General features: G+C 37.1%; 1 protein-coding gene across 1 annotated transcript; it reads left to right on the plus strand.

Moving 5' to 3' along the window:
- The first annotated feature begins 1245 nt into the window (after positions 1 to 1245).
- On the plus strand, positions 1246 to 16209 carry map2k4b (mitogen-activated protein kinase kinase 4b). The gene is made up of 13 exons (XM_036572947.1): positions 1246 to 1369; positions 3942 to 3977; positions 4437 to 4469; positions 7714 to 7816; positions 7974 to 8148; positions 8413 to 8532; positions 9712 to 9831; positions 9949 to 10000; positions 11515 to 11642; positions 12581 to 12658; positions 12774 to 12922; positions 13975 to 14020; positions 14168 to 16209. Exons 1-13 carry the CDS (start codon positions 1246 to 1248, stop codon positions 14279 to 14281), a joined length of 1278 nt encoding a protein of 425 aa, XP_036428840.1. The 3' UTR covers positions 14282 to 16209.
- Positions 16210 to 17847: the final 1638 nt, after the last annotated feature.

Raw genomic sequence — 17847 nt, forward strand, 5'->3', positions numbered from 1 at the left:
CTGTGAAGCACTTTGAGCTGAAACCGCATGAAAACTGCTATATAAATAAAATTATTATTATTATTATTATTATTATTATTATTAGTTGACTATATCATTGAAAATAACACACCCAAACAAAACAGATCAAACTTGACATTTTATGAAGCAGAAAGGTCTGAGACCTGCAACTGACCGCAGTATATTCTGCTAGTTCATTAAAGATGCATCTATTTGTAAGGCATACATTTTTGCTGCCTATTAGTTTACCTCACATTGACTATGTTATCTAACTAGCATGTACTCATAACATAAACAGCAGCTTTAGGTTTAATAAACTACTACAATGCCTGTTCTTCCAAAACAAAACATAAAGCAAAAATAGTACTAGAACATTTTTCTTTAATGCATTTTAAAGCAAAAAAGTTGTAGCATTTTTGCAGCAGTGCTGTGCTTTACTGACTCTCAGAAAATATTCTTCGGAATTTGAGCATAAGTTTCATCTCATTTCACAAAGGCCAACACATTTTTACACTAAGTTACCAAAATAACAATAGTGAAGTAAAAAATGCTTTACTAGAAATAAAAGCAGCTAATGTTCAGTTAAAGTGATCGGTAATTAATTAGTATTTTTTATAAATAAGCCTTAATATAATAATATATATAACTAGAATTACGGCTTATTTATAAAAAATACTAATTTTATATATATATATATATATATATATATATATATATATATATATATATATATATATATAATTTTTTTGTACATACTTTTCTAAAAAGTACTTCGGCACTGTACCCGTGCAATGACAATAAAATTGTATCTATCTATCTATCTAGCAGTAATTTTCAGTGTTAGTAAGTATTATACAAGTATTCATAATAGTTTGAAGACTATAAACAACGTTCCTCCGTAAGGAGCTTTTCTCTCACAGCTACTTTGTTTTTATAGACTGCGGCCAGGCCTTCACCGCAGGCTCTTATTTTGAAACACTGTTTTCCGTCTTGGAAATCCCGTGCCATCGCTCTCTGCCCCACACTCTTCCAGCAATCAGTCGGGACCGCCGAGCGAGCAGTTCAAATGGAGCCGTCGTTTTAACGCTCCTGCGCCTCCTTCCCTTCAGCGGGCGATGTGCTGATCGTGCGACTCCGGCGGCCGTGGACTCGCCCGTGTTCGCGTAGCGCAGGGCGAGCGCTGGTTGGTATACTCGCGGCGCTACAGCTCCTCTCCTCCCGCACCGCCCAGACTGAGCCTCCGCCATGGCTTCTCCTACTCCCAGCACCAATTCTCCAACTTCTTGCAGCGGCATAAACGCGGCAGGACCTCTGCTCCCACATCACCAAATGCAGAGTCAACACATAACGACTATGAGCGGCATACAGGGTAAGGAGCTGCGCTCGAACAGATTAAATTGACCTTTTTATGTTTCTTTGCTCGTCCAGTGTAGCTAGGATAACTAGCACTAGCACGGTTAACTAGCAAGGTTAGCACTGTCACTACTGGCAGCAGAGATGCACGGCTAACGCTTCTCGGGCCTAGATAGCGTTGAGATACAGTGCTGCTACTGTTTTTGGAAACGTTTGTTAGCTTTGACTCAAATGGAAACGACGAATCTACCGATAGAGTTCTCAACAACTACTGTACATTGTGTTTTATTCTACATTAGTGGTTTTGCTCCGTGTTAGGCCTGGCCTGAGTGTGTTGTTGTGGCTGCAACTAACGTTAGCAGCAGTAGCACCAACTTTCATAGACCACCATTCGGTTTATGTCGAGATTAGCGTGATAACATAGATTCATGCCTGGAGTCTAAAATTGACTGTATTCTTGCAGTGACTACACTGAATATACAGACGTTATAACAACATTAAAACGGTGTAATGTGTAGGGTAGTCAAATTCGGAAAGGGCATTAGCTTTGTCTGTGACATAGTTGATAGCTCAACTGTCAAGCTCCTCTTATGCCTAAAAGCAGGTTGTATTTATAGTATATGTCATTGCATAGCTCTGGCAAGTAGTAGATATGGTAGATTTGTAGTAGAATTAGTATATATATTTAATGGATAGAGAAGGAATGTGTTATCTAGAACAGTAAGTGTGCTTAAGCAAATCTCTTTTTGGATCTTTTGGTTGAAATGAAATGTATCCCTTTAAATTCAGGTGTTAGAGAAGTTATCATGCTGAAAGAGTGCAGATTACAGTCCTGGAAGGCCTTAACACTGTAGAGTGCACACTGGAGGATTTTTCCCTGATCCAGCTCATTCACATAGTTCATGTAGTAGAGTTGCATTGGAGGAGGGTGAAGACTAAGATTTGCTGAGCTCTGGTCCTCCAGGACCTGTTAAACAGTCATGATTCATTGCTTGTCTCACCTGTGTTGTTACAAGTGTTCATAGGCCCTGTCCGAAATGGCGGCGTAAGCCTTGCAGCCCTCCTCCAAGACCATGCATAGGTGACATCACATCATCAGCGTGTGGATGTTGGGGGCGAGAGGCTGGGGGAACTCTAGGTTTAAAAGCATGCATTTCAGACATGTGTGACATGCAGCCTTTGCAAGGGTTGTAACTAGTAAAAAAGAATTGTTATTGGTCACATTTCTTTAATAAGGGTTAATTTCCTCATCTACAGTGGCACAGTACAGATTAAAAGTAATGTAGCTTGACTGAGTTAAATCAGTAAACAATTTAATGTCAAAGTTAACATGTTAAGGTAATGTTTCAGTGCCACTATTTTTTTAACGTGTTTTCCTAGTTTAACTTCAAACCATTTGTAGTCCCACCATTAATTGATTCCTCTCTTCAAATGCAGCTTAAATGGCAAATTCCATTAAGGCTGTCTTGAAAAAGCCACAGTTATTTCCAGCTACTATCGTGTTGTGAGTTTGTTAATCACGTTGAGCCTGAAGTGTCATTCCCAAACAAAACATACTGCTGATGCAGCAGTGCATCACCGATGCAGCAGTATCAGTAATTCAGCAGACTTGTGGGAAGCTAAGAAAGTTATAGTAAAGTGGAAATCTACAGTTCCATTCAAAAGAAGACCTCACGCTGCGTATCAGAGTGAGTTCTAGAACATCATGAAAAAATTGGGGAGTTTCGTGTTTATTTCATGTGAACTTTGTGCTCACAAAAAGAAAATAATGTTGTTCAGTTATTGATATTAATAAATGCATTTTGATGAAGCTTATTTCGTCCACTCATATAGCTATAACTAAATTCACTGCTTTTTAAAGGGAGGAAAAAAAACTTTCTTTATGATTATTTTAATCATTTGTCTGCACTAAAACGTACATTTTAACACCCATTTGAATATTTTCTTCTTCACCATGTTGATCAGACACCTATAAATAAATACTGATACTCTGATTGGTCCTCTTCTCTATCTCAAAAAATCATGGGTATGAGGCTGCTGCTGAGTCCATATTGATGTGGTCCTAGCCAAAAGCTGCAGTATGGGCACACAGAGAATGCCTGGAGTGCCCCTTTGAATACCAAAATGAGAATTGGGACACCCTGTGACCTCACAGTACTCATGGGTGCAGATGAGGATTGCAGGACTGTAAGTGTGCCATTTGGGACAGGGCTATAATCGATGATGAACTCTCACGTGGTCATTAGATGAACAGTGAGGTGAAGTTGTGTTATTTCTCTTATTATACGTTTTTTATATGTGAGACCACTTCCATACACAACCAGGGACGTTAGAGACTACAAACATACCAGTCATTATGGATTACTTGCATTCGTTTGCTTAAAGAGCGACACCCTTGATAGGAAATTTATTGTAGCACGGTGTAGCTTTTTCATGCAAAACGATAGCGATTCCTGCAAGTAGAATGAAATGATATGAGCCATGTGTGACCAGTCTTATTTATACAATGAGAACAAACATATGCAGTGTATTTCCACTTCCAACTTAATTCTTGCTTTGTAACTTTGTAAAATACTTTAAATCGACAGAGTCCAACTCATGCTGGAGGTGTCAGAACGAAACAGGTATTCTTAATTTTTTTGTTTGGCTACTCCATGTAGGGGTGAAAGGCTGTCAGTTTTCATTGAAGTGTCTTTTCATCCACTTCAGGTGAACTGTTTAGAAAATTATAGCATGTTTAGCATGTGTAGCAGTTTTGGTGTGTTTTGTTTGCATGTGTATTGTATTAAATATTATGCCTCTACTATATGTAATATTCATCAGTTTTAATGGCTTAAACTAAGGCAAATGTGTACAGGATTCTCTAAATAGTTCATCTGATGAAAATGTATTAAAATGGAAGCTCATACATCTGCATTATATATGTGCATGTTATATAATGTTGATCATTTATAATTTCACCATATTCTGCCAAATAACATACACAGCACATCCTTTAAACTTACATTACATTTGCTTTCAGCTCAGTTCTGTTTTGTCTTCATTCTTTATTTTTTTTCTCCATTTGTCTTTTACTTCTGTAGGGTTTCAGATAAATCTGTCTGGTGTGCCCCAAAGTAAGTTTTTTTTATTTATTTTTGTGTATGTGTGTGGTTGATAGGGTGATTTTTGATTACTGTTATTCCATTATTACAGAATTCCAAATGAAAGAAGAAGGACACTTGTCTATAAAAGAACAAAAATGACTTCACATTCGATAAAGTGCATTCACATTCATGGCACTAAATGTGATCTGAAATTTAAGTCAGTATCAGAGACGTAGAATGACAGCAACATGTTCTGAGTAAACACTCTACTGGAAATCACTCTGCCTGGGTTTCATCAGATCTGTGTCATGGGATTGTATCAGCTGTTGTGTATGCTTGTGTAGTTATTTTTTGAGTCACTGGCTAGTTTGATGTAGTTTTGATCTTAAAAGAATGGATTAAATGTACACAATTTTGATCTTACTGAAACATAATCAGCCAAACTGGTTTTGTGTGTTAAGTTGCTTCTTTAATTTTGCGCTGGAGCTATGAGGCTAATTTATCTAAAAAGTAATGAAAGTCTGTTACCAAGTTGTTTTTTTCCGATGACACAGGTTGCGGTTGATTTAATGTGGCCTTGCTCAGTGCTAACTTAACGTGGTGCATGCTGGACTTAACAGTCCAGAATTTTATCCGAATGTGAAGCTGACGCTAGTGAGAGTCACCATGTCGCATGTCATTAAAGGCAGTTGCAATTTTTGAAGGTCGCTGCAGTCACTCACCATCCACTGCATGAGCTACAAAACGCCTTTGTGAGGCGATGGCAAACGTGATATGTGTCACGTATGTTACGTTTTTATTCTAAGAACTTCAGATCCGTTATCTCCTGTGGTTATCTCTCCCAAAGGGGATGCCATTTATTTGATCTCCTCCTTCTGGCAACTCATTTTTTAGATATGGCCGCCATAAACTGTAGTTTTTGTTTCTAGCAAAAACGCTGTAAAAAACAGTTTAGTTCAGGAGTTTATTTTAAAAGAAATAATACCCTACTATGTTATAATTTTTAGGCTTCTTCTCACCTTCGTGGCAATATGGTTGCCTTTGTAATTTTTACTTTATTCTCAAGTATATGGTTCACAATAAAACAGAAAGAAATAAAAACACCTCTCTAAAAGTGTGGCCCTAGCAGGTATTCCGTGTGTGACCTTTTCCCCCATACACCTCAACCCGTCATGCTAGATATTTTCATAATACATTCCTTAGATTTAATTTGATGTGTCAAAAGTCTTATATAAACTTCTGAGCACTTTGATTTTGTCTGCAACAAAAAAGGCAAACAGCGTGTGATTGGCCATTGTTGTGAGCTCAGTAGGGGAAGTGGAATGTGTCCGACTTGATGGCAGTGTTTATACCCACCCCTGCAGTCATCGGCAGTTCACCTTGAACATCAAGTCTGCCAAAGTCAGTACAAGTTGAAAGTGAGCGCAGTCATGGTCTTCTCTTACATCGCATCTGTTACTTCTGTTACATTCTGTTGCACCAGGGGTGTCCTGTCTTACCCTTAAAGTGCCGGTGTGGCTACAGGTTTTTTCCCCAGAAAGCAGGATCTCTCACGATCAGTTGTTTGAAGACTGACCGGTTGACTAAACAAGTAGAATCGGGTGACCTGCTTGCATGAAATGAGAACCTGCAGCTACATTGGCCCTTTGCAGATAAGATTGGACACCCCTGTGTAACACCCTTGTAGCTCCAGTGCAAGACTAAAGAGCATCAGATGCCCAACTTGTCTTGGCTGATCAGCTCATGCCTTTTTTCCACTGTGCAGGCTATTTACAAATACATGATCATGAGTTTTGTTGTCATTTCCGCTGCCAAGTGACTTGTACAGTACCTGACTACCCATACTAGGGTTTTGTTGCCTTTCTTGTTGGCGTACCAAGCGTGCTAAGCTGGTGCATATGGGTGGAGCTTGTAAAGGTGTAAACCACTGATTCTTCAAACAGTTATCTCAGAATCATCACATCGTGTCACTGGAGTCAGATGACCACCTTAGGGCTGTCACAGTCATGAAATTTTAGGTGACGATTAATTGTCAAATACATAATTGCGATTAATGATTTAATTGTGTTTCCTTGTTCATTGTATGCAACTGTTAAAGTGGCCACATTGAATTATTAGCAGTTTTGCTTCCTAGCCATGTTTATCTTAGTAGCTTACACTGATAGTACTGTCGAACTAATCCACTGCTTGCTGAGCACACACACTCTCACATCATGTGTAGTTGAGCAAAGCTAATGTTTTTCTTGAGAGTGAAAATATGTGCAAAAAATGCTTATACTGCTAGCGTACATGCTAAAAACATGAGAATTAGCTACAAATACAGTCAGCTGCTAGGTACACACACATTACTTGGCCTGCCCTCTAAACATGGAACTTTTTTGTTCATACGAGTCCTGTAGTGTGTCTGAATGAATGCATTCACTGTTTTCTTTTCTTTTTTTTAAATGTACATTTATTTGCTTCAACCCATCGAACTCGATTCATATTTTGCTTATTGCAGCTTAATATTATTGTGAAATCTAATGACTGTGGATAATGATTGCAGTCAGCTTGAATAATTGCAATCATCTTAAATAATCATCTTAAATAATCATCTTAAATAATTATCTTAAATAATTATCTTAAGTAATTGTGACAGCCCTAGACTACACGTAAAAAGAAAAAGAACAAATATAAAAAATACCCAGCCAAAAGCGCTGACCAAGACACATTAAACCAAAGGCAGACAAAAAGGTAAATCAAACCTTGAGGCTCCTCCAAGCAACTGTTTGTGTTTAATGTTAAAGCTAGATATGCATGAGAAATCATATAACCACATAAGCTAAAGAGAACTCGGAGTACTATCATGGTTCCCTTGTGTGATGGGAAACAGCAGACGCAGGTACACGACCAGAGAACGGATCGTTTGAAATTGGCACTATACGGTGCTGTATTGAACTGCTCAGTGGAAAAATGCCAGAAGTTTCAGCTAAGATGAAAACTGTGTAAATATTGATATGATTGACTGAGGGGAAGGTGCCTTATGCTTTATATCATGAGAATTCAAGTCACATTCGAAAGCAGTAAAATACACAATATACAATCCATCGAGATGTAGTATTCCACCATATTTGCTACATTTCATGGCTCTTCAAACTCCTTCATCTGAGGACAGTAATTTTTTCTCATCTAGATCACTGCCTTTTGTTTCAGCTGCTTAGGAATGAACAAATGTGTGTGTCTTCTCTTACTTTGCTTTTTCTTAGGTGGTATAAACACTTTTTCTCTTTCTCAGGTAAACGCAAAGCACTGAAATTAAACTTTGCTAATCCTCCAATTAAACCAAATGCGAGACTCCCCATCGCTTCAGGCACTCCTTCGTTCCAGAACCCTCACATGTAAGTGGGCAAACATGAACACTTTTAGATTGTTTTTAAGGTTGTGCAGTCATATGTGCAGTCACAACTGGATGTTTTCAGTTTCTGGTGTGGTGGAAGTTATTAAGGCTGTGAATGCACACTTACATTTTACTAAGTCATCTGTGCTCACTTCCAGAGAGAGACTGCGCACCCACAGTATCGAGTCGTCTGGGAAACTGAAGATTTCTCCTGAGCAGCACTGGGATTTCACTGCTGAAGACCTGAAGGACCTTGGGGAAATTGGCAGAGGAGCCTATGGCTCTGTCAACAAAATGGTTCATAAGCCTAGTGGTCAGATTATGGCTGTCAAGGTGATGCACAATATACATTTTGTGAAGATGTTATCTTGTTTGTAATCTGAACAGTGTGAATGGAAAAATACATCTAGGTAATTTGAAACAAAGACTGGAAATATGCAACAATTAAGGGGTGCTTTACCACACAAACAGTTTTTGTTTTTTCTACCCTGGGAATAACCTTTTTTTTTCTGGTTGTAATGCTAGATTATGGAAAGCAAAAATCATAGAATTTCTGTGTGTGTCTGTGTGTAAATAACAAGTGTGTTTATGTTGCAGAGGATTCGGTCCACTGTTGATGAGAAAGAACAGAAGCAGTTGCTCATGGACTTAGATGTAGTAATGAGGAGTAGTGACTGTCCCTATATCGTCCAGTTTTATGGGGCACTGTTCAGAGAGGTGAGCTTATTTTTATTTTTACCTTAGACGCTTTAAGGTCTCTTACATCTCTATCTTTAGATAACGAATGTAGATGGCTAAAAAACTGAATAAATGAGTGGAGAAACATGATAAATGCCTGATACAGTTAAGAAATTAACGTCATACGCTGCTCTGTGATGTATAGAAAATGCTGAGCAGGTCCAGTTGACCGTAATATTAGATCAAAATGGAAAGATGAGAAGATCTAAGTGACTTTAAAAGAACGTTCAAAATTATGGCACGGATGGCAGGAGCTTCACTCACAAAGACTGCTTAACTGGCTTATGTTTTTCTAGGTTTCAGTGACTGAAGCAACATCTGCCTTTAGATTTATGGGAAAGACAACAGTGAACAGGGTTAGGAATTAAGGTTGCAAGTGCACATTTAATGACCAAAGTTAATGACCGATGGCATAGTTTGGGTCCATTGTCCCCTTAGAGAGAATGATCAGTACAAAGCAATGCTGACTGATCACCTTTGTTCTGTGATAAAATATTGTATTCTGATGTGTGTGAGTGGTGCCTTCCAGGATGGCACTGCCCCCATTTAAACAATGTACAATAGCCTTCACAGTCACCTGATTTCAACCCAGTTGAACACCCATGGGAGACTCTCCACCACAATTATCAAAACACCATTTGAGGGAATTTGTTTTGGAAGAATGGACTTCCATCCTTCCATTACAGTTCTAGAGATACATAGAACCTTAATGGCACAGCACAGTGAAGCTGTTATGGTGTCTTATTAAGTCACTTTATGATGGTTTTTCCTTTCCTCTGTTTGTATATATTATGTTCTGTTTTTTCTAAATTTGTTTGTTTTTTAAATGCTGAACAGTGTATACCAAATGTTCGAATGCATTATTAGCATTATTATTATTATTATTATTATTATTATTATTATTATTCAATGTTATGGTCAAGCTCTTTAATGCTTATTGCAAATGCTTGAAAATGATAAGAGCAGTTGGACAAAGATTTATGAAAGTTGTGTAGTATGGACCCCCAGCTTAGAACAGCTGTGTGCATTTTCTATAGCCATTTCATGTGCTTCAGAATATTAACAGTACAGTGGAGTGATTTCATTTGCTGTAAGACAAGTGCTCTAATGATGTTCATTGAGAATAATATTCAAACTTTAGGTATATCTTTTTTACAGGGTGACTGTTGGATATGTATGGAACTCATGTCTACCTCGTTTGACAAATTCTACAAATATGTATATTGCTCATTAGATGATGTCATTCCAGAGGAAATATTAGGCAAAATTACGTTAGCGGTAAGTGCCTAATTTCCTTTTGTGAATGATTAATGATACTGCGATAAGAAATGTTAATTGTTGTTTTTGCCTTAATTATTGTTATTATTTTTTTATTTTGTCTCAACCTGTTTGCAGACTGTGAAAGCACTGAATCACTTGAAAGAAAACTTGAAAATAATCCACAGAGGTAAATATAAAAAAGTAAAGGTTGGATGACTGTTAAGTGGAGGGAGGTGACTAGTTTTATAGTTTTCTGTATTGTATTGTTTTACACTAGTGCTGTATGACCTCTAGTGGTCAGGATTTGTAATTACACTGCATTTAGAACATAGTTTTGCTTAGTAAATGTTGAGCTGAATTGCTTTTTAACATATAATTATATAATGTAATTTAATGTTTTTATTAGGAATGTAAATGATTAACCATAAACTAACAAACAAACAGTTAAACAGTGTTTGCCATTAAAATAGTTATTTCCTTTCCAATTAACAGCAGTTCCTATTTGAATAGGTGGATTTCTCATTCAACTCAGGAATGTTTTTGAGTTGTACACATGAGGGCATGGTAGGCAGTTGGTTTTACTAGATGAATCTACAGAAAAACATGAAGCGGCAGCTGAAAATGGTGTTTCTAGCCACGTTTTGATAAAATGATGGCATAACTCAGAGGATGTACCGTATTGAAAGCAAACATCTGCAAGCAAGAAGACACAAACTGTTTTGTGCATGTTCTCTGAGACCCTGTTCACACTTAGCATTAATGTGTGTCCTGGGTGATCATAAGTGGGCAGCACTATGTCCTAAGTTGTGAGTGGGGTGCAGTGCGTCTTGGAGACACATTCTGATTTGATCATTCAAACCACCTTCAGTGGTGATCAGGGACGTTTATGACCACAACATTTATAGTGTAAACATTTATAGTGTAAACATTAAAGTGTCTGGATGTGTCTTTGACAGCGTCAAGCTGCTTCCTTAATCGGCTGCTTCATCTCACAGCAGAGGTGAAATCAGCTGCTGTAGCATCGTTTCTCGTCTCCTCTACCGTCTGTTTATAAGTTCTTGTAAAAGTCCTTTGATTTATACGGGATGGATGTTGATACCAAGTGTGAACAGGGCCTGAGGGAGAGAGTGCAATATATGAACTAAATAGAACTAAAGAATTTATATAGAATTTTCAGTAACCCATCTTTAAATATTCCAGTCAGTTTGGCATCTTTTTTATTTTTGGTCATATAATCATGAACATATAGTTCAGTCCCTCATTTTAAACAAAACAAGGCTTTTACATCCGCTATATTTAATATGGTTTTGGGCTATTTACTTTATATACACATTTATGCCTGACCCTACCTATCAGTACTACATTCCATGGTCTGTACAAAGAACACTTTTTAGTATCTCAGTGCGTTAATACAGAATTCAGTTGATTTTGTGCACTCATTAGTGTGTGTCTAACAGGAATTTTACAATGGCTTTGAACATGGCTCAGCCAGTTCGGAACTGGAACCATCCATGTTATGATTGATATTTTAATAAGTCGCATCCTTGATTTTAGACTTGCTGGTTGTTTTTATTTTTGTTATTATTATTATTATTTGCCAGCTAATGACAAGTGGTTGTCTGTCAAAAGAGTTAGCCAAAATTTGCATCTCTAGTGCTTTCTCATTGTTACTTTAATATCTTGTTTTTCTTTTGATTCTAGACATCAAACCCTCCAACATTCTCCTGGATAGAAATGGCAACATAAAGCTCTGTGACTTTGGCATCAGCGGACAGCTGGTTGACTCCATAGCCAAGACTAGAGATGCTGGATGCAGACCTTACATGGCTGTGAGTTGAGCCATACACTTGATCCATATAAAACAGGTTTTGTGATTGCGACCAGAGTATGAGTGTGTTGTGGCGTGATTTTGTGGAGCAGCTTTTCAGAAAGTCAGAGTGTTGGTGTTTTCCGTCACTCCGAAACAGTGCTCCATCCTACAAGCCAGTGCGATTTCCACGCTGACTACCTATACCTGACATGCGTGTTGCAGCAGTGTAACTGCTACAGCTCGTGCATGACGGCCATTCATACACCATGTTTGCACTGTGGAACTGTTTAGCAGAACTATTCTGGAAATTCTCACAGATCGCAGCAAAAAAATCCCTTCTTTAAATTGAGAAGACGTGGAGAGGCCTCTTTCAGTTATTATGCTTATTAACTGTGGAACTTAATTAAACCTTCTATTAGACAGTCAAGCTCAGTTCACACGTTTAAGATACATTTGATCATGTATCTCTTTAACTTAGCATTTAAATAAAATTCTATGTCTCTTTTTGGTATTTCTTTTTAACTTGATGTGTCATTGTCTTGTCTAAAAGCACATGCTTTTTTGGGGCAGGCCTTTCAAGTCTATATACACAAAAAAACAATTTAAGAACAGCCATTAATGCTTGAAATGAATTGCATAGTGTCTTGTCCATACGGTGAAGGCATAAAATATTATAAGAATGAATCATATGGAGCAGAGTGATTGTAGAATGCTTTGAGCAAGGACTGGAAATGTCTGCCACTCCATTATACTAATGTACTCTGTGACACCATAGTTCATGTTGATGTTAATTTTTTTACTATAGCAATGAATATTTATGTCCCCAACATAATGTGTCTACTTTCTTCCACTTGAACAAACTATATAATCTAATGTTGTTGTTGTTGTTGTTGTTGTTGTTTATGCATTATTATTATTATGTGTTCATCAATATTGTTATTTATTTATTTTCAATAGCCTGAAAGAATAGATCCCAGTGCTTCCAGGCAAGGCTATGATGTGCGTTCAGATGTATGGAGTTTGGGAATCACGCTGGTATGTCACTAATAAACCTCCACACAGACGCACCTTCTGCATTTTTTCATCTTAATCCTAGATTTCTACAAATCAATAAATGTATAATGTGCCAACTTATGCTCTGTCCCTTTAGTATGAGCTGGCTACAGGACGATTCCCATACCCGAAATGGAACAGTGTGTTTGATCAGCTGACACAAGTGGTAAAGGGAGATCCTCCTCAACTTAGCAATTCAGAGGAAAGACAGTTTTCTCCCAAATTCATCAACTTTGTCAATCTATGGTGAGTTCGAAGTCTTTTTATTTTGTGCTACAGTGTGGAGAAACAAGTATCTGGAAGAATCTTTGTTCTTGTCATTTAATGTACTTTAGGTGGATATATCCACTTTAATATTATGCACATTACTTTTTACCTATCAATATGAACAAATAAGCATAAGTGTACACATTGTTTTCAAAATGAAATTGAAAGAGGATAAAGTATTTAGACACCATGTTAAACCATATACTGAAATGTTAAAAATAAATTGTTTTACATATAAATGCTGCAAAATAAAACTTTCTTATGCAAATTGAACCTAGTGTCATAAAAGACATTGACTTTGGTTGGGAAGAGTTTACACAACAATTAGCAATCATGATGAAGGTAAAAGAGTTGAAGTTCTCAGGGACATCATTAAACAGCACTTGAATGGGGGGGGGAAAAGCTACAGAGCCCTAGCCAAGACCTTAAACATCTCTGTCAGTACAGTTGGTTCGATGATGTGCGTTTGGAAAGTTCATGGAACCGCAGCTAATCATCAGATGCGCCACACGCGATTTGCTAAAATTAATCCAAGACGCAAGGTGCTTGCATGGCCTTCTCCAGACTTGAATCCAAATGAAAATTTAGGGAAGATTTTGAAATTGCAAGTCCAATAGAAGGACCCTCATAACTTTGGTTAATTGAAGATAGTTTGGCAAGAGGGATGGGCCAAAATTAAACCACAATGCTGCAAAAGGTTAAATACTACTTACTATAAACCTTTCAAAGCTGTAATTGCCAATAGCATTGCAGTAAAGTATTAAAATTAATAATTTATGGTGTCTACTTTTCCCCCCATATTTTTTAAAAATCCTTTCTTTGTTTATACTTATGAATACATACTTTTTCTTTGTTCATATTTATAAGTACAAAGCCAAAAACATTGCATGTGTAAATTCAAGTAATACATGCACTGGAAGTATATACAACAATAACAAAAAAGTGAATACTTGTTTCCCCTCACTGTATAAAAAGAAAGTATTTTGGAAAGAAGCACAGTCTTTTATTTTGGAACCCTGTTGTTTTCTCAGCCTTACAAAGGATGAGTCAAAAAGGCCAAAGTACAAGGAGCTTCTGGTAAGTATCTTCTGCCCAGCATTAATATTGATTATAAAGTAATTTAAATCAAAAACATGTATGCTTGCTAGTTAGGCTTGGTTGTTATTAGTCCATGATTTTTGAACATATAGTTTAATTTAAACCTTTGTTTTTTCTGTCCTGCAGAAGCACCCGTTCATTCTGATGTATGAGGAGCGAGTGGTGGATGTTGCCAGTTATGTGTGTAAAATTCTGGATGAAATCCCTGCTTCCCCCAGCTCTCCCATGTACGTTGACTGATGGCGTGTATGTTATCAGAATGCAATGTAATATGACAACCGTTTGGTGCACAGCATTGTTCTGTTTCATGGTTACACACTGCTTTTAATATGACACTCAAAATCCCAAAACATTTTGTGCAATAAGGATGGGCTTTCATCTTAAAACCGTTAGTATATTGGTCTACGAAAACAAGCCAACTCCGTTCACATTAGAACATAATGGTTGTTTTATCTGATGTATCATATTTATTTTAATGCCATATGTAAACTTTAGCTGAGCTTATTTTAGGAATTAGGACACAAAACTTGAACTCTTTCATTCAAGACACGATTAATCAAAGCAAAGTTTATCTTTGTGTTCATGAGGGGAAAAAATGAACTAATGTATATATCTACTTGAAAGTAATATAAACCTTACAAAACTTACCAAAACGAAAATGTCACGTTGATTCTCAAATGGAATGAAAATATCAACCATTTTCTGCAACATATAAAATTTCTATAGTAGGATATGTCATTTAGGTCAATATTTGTACAGATAAAGCACATTTTAGTTGTGATCTCACTTTGCAAGATGAATGAGTATGCAGAAGTATTGTTCAGCATCAAAGAATCTGTTAAAAGGGTGGTTAGATAATTTCTTCTAGACCTTTTGCTCCACGTATTTGGACATCTGTCGACTGTTTAGGGTGATTGGAGTGCTTCATAATTTATAAATTCCAATATTTCAGCCTTGTGATTTCTATAATATAAAGTCCAGGATGCTGAGTGTGCATAACTGTGAATGTGGACAAGAGACATAAAATGATAGATGCCTTTTGGAACTGGTCCATTAGACTCAGTAGATTTCCGATGAAGTGAAACATTAAGTCTAGATTAAAAAATATCAAGTTATCCTTTTAAAGTAGCTTTATTTTATGAATATGCAATTTTAACTCACCAAATTGTATTCACTACATTTTAAGAAAAATCTTTCTGGTGTAGTGAACACTTAGATAGAGCCTGCAGGACACCTACACGATTGTAAATGTGTATAAAACTTTATCAACCTCTAATACACAGATTTCTCTGCAAAAATCCTCATCTTTTTCCAGAAGTTGCTCTGTATTGCTGCTTCATAGAGTCTGCCTCTTTTCCTGAAATTGGCATGTTATGAACAGACAAGGCTTGACGTTTTGGCTTGTGAATGGAATGTGGTCACTGACCATATGTCGTTGTTTGGGTTACTTGTTTTAAAAAGAAACGTACAAAACTTTGCCAAAGCAGCCTTTTAGTAACTGATTTGATATGACAAACGATAATATGCCGCCATATATGATCGATTAAATACACTTGAAAAGGTTTCATGTTTTGTACCTGACTATACAAGTGTAAAGACATTATATAGCTGGAATAAGACTTAACATTGAGCTAAAAATGGTTAACTATTAATGCTTTGTGTGGGGGTACCATAATAAAGAAATCTTCCCAATATTAAAAGCAATCTTTCAAAAGGTAAATAGTGTATGTTACAAATTAGTAGAATATTTAATATTAGAAGGGAAAATATGGGTGATATGTATTATTACATTGTATCACTATGAAGAGTGGGTAATATGTTAAAAAAAAGTTCACACTGTGAAAATATTTTAAGTGTATGTTGTGAACGCAAAAATCTGTAAAAATTGTAATGGGAAGATCTGCAGGGATATTGCCTTATGTTTGTTTTTGGAGGAGATATTAACCTCTGGTGGGTCTGAGCTATTTGTCTTATTCACTTCACATATTTAAATAATATCCATGGAATCTTAGTGTTCACATAGTAATGATAAGATCTAAGTATCTGCCTGCGGGTCAGTTGTGATAAGGTTAGAATGTGACTGTGACCTTATTGTCCTAATTTTTCTGTAAGATCTGGAAACACAAATGGGCTAAATGCTAGAATAAATCCAATTAATTAGCCTCTAAGGGCGTGTTGGTCATTTGTTTGACAGTAGGTTTATATAAATAGGAAATATATACACACACACACATATATATATATATATATATATATATATATATATATATATATATATATATATATATATACATATATATATGTGTGTATATATATATATATATATATATATATACACACATATACATATATATATGTGTGTGTGTGTATATATATATAAATGGCAGTAGGGTTGGGCGTGCAGAAGATGTAAGTGAGTTTAATCATGGCACCATACTAGGATGCCACCTTTGCCACAAGTTAGTTTGTGAAATATCTGGACAGCTACATCTGCACTGGTCAGCTGTTCCAGTGCGTGCTGTGTAAAAATCGCCCATCCTGTTTTGCGTCACTCACTACAGAGCTCCAAACTGCCTCTGGAAGCAACATCAGCACAGGAGCTGTGCATCAGGAACTTGAATGAAATGGGTTTCTGTGGCCAAGCAGCTGCACCCAAGATCATACCTAAGATCACTTTGTGTGAGGCCAAGCATTGGCTGGAGTGGTGTAAAGCACACCGCCTCTGAACAGTGGAGTGTTTGGTGGATGGGGATAATGGTCTGGGGCTGTTTTTAAGGGTTTAGGCCCCTCAGTTCCAGTGAAGGCTAATGTTAATGCTACAATATACAAAGACATTTTAGACAATTTTATGCTTCCAGCTTTGTGGCAACAGTTCGGGGAAAACTCTTTCCTGTTCCAGCATGACTCTGCACTTACGCATGGTTTGACAAGTTTGGTGTGGAAGAACTCCAGAGGCCTGTACAGAGCCCTGACCCTAACCCCACTGAACACCTTTGAAATGATGTGGAACATCAGTTGCAAGTTGGACCTTCTCATCCAGCATCAGTGGCTGACTTCACAAATGGTCTTCTGACTGAATGAGCTCTAATTCTCATAGACACACACCAAACTCTTGTGGAAAGCCACCCAGAAGAGTGAGAAAGGCAGTTACAGCTTCAAAGAGGGAGTCAACACCATGTTAATGCCGGTGGTTTTGGAATGGGATGTCTGACAAGCTCAAATAGGTGTGCACAAAATTGTGGTCTTTGTGTGTGTGTGTGTGTGTGTGTGTGTGTGTGTGTGAGAACAAATAAGAAGAAAGGATTTGTATTCAACACTCAAAACAATTTTAATGTGACATTAAATGACATTTATCAGCTGAGAAACATGATACACTTAAGCAAAAGATCATTTTTGGAAATTTGTGTTTGTTTATTGAAGTCTTTTAATAGTAGTAGTACAGTGGTGGAGACATAATGAGACGGTTTACATTGTAAAGCTGTTCAGTGGCCAAGCAGTACAAAAGCTTTTTGTCATATCTATATATTTTTCCTCAGGACAAAAGAAACAAATACACAATTTTCTTCAGCAAGATAGAGAGATCTTGTGAACTGAACAGGTGTGCATTATGGTTTTGATTCTTTTACCTGGTTGGCTAAGAGGAGTTTACTGGGCAACTGTGCGTAGTGAGAATTTCCATTATCCATTCTAGCACTACACAAGTGGTCTGTTTAAAAAACAAAACAACAAAAAAATAATAAAACCTGGCTAACTAAGATCTGCCAGGCCTGTTTGAGATCAGACCGTTGGCATAATTGCCAGTCTCA

Source organism: Colossoma macropomum, unplaced genomic scaffold, assembly GCF_904425465.1.
Source record: "Colossoma macropomum unplaced genomic scaffold, Colossoma_macropomum, whole genome shotgun sequence".
Lineage (NCBI taxonomy): Eukaryota > Metazoa > Chordata > Actinopteri > Characiformes > Serrasalmidae > Colossoma > Colossoma macropomum.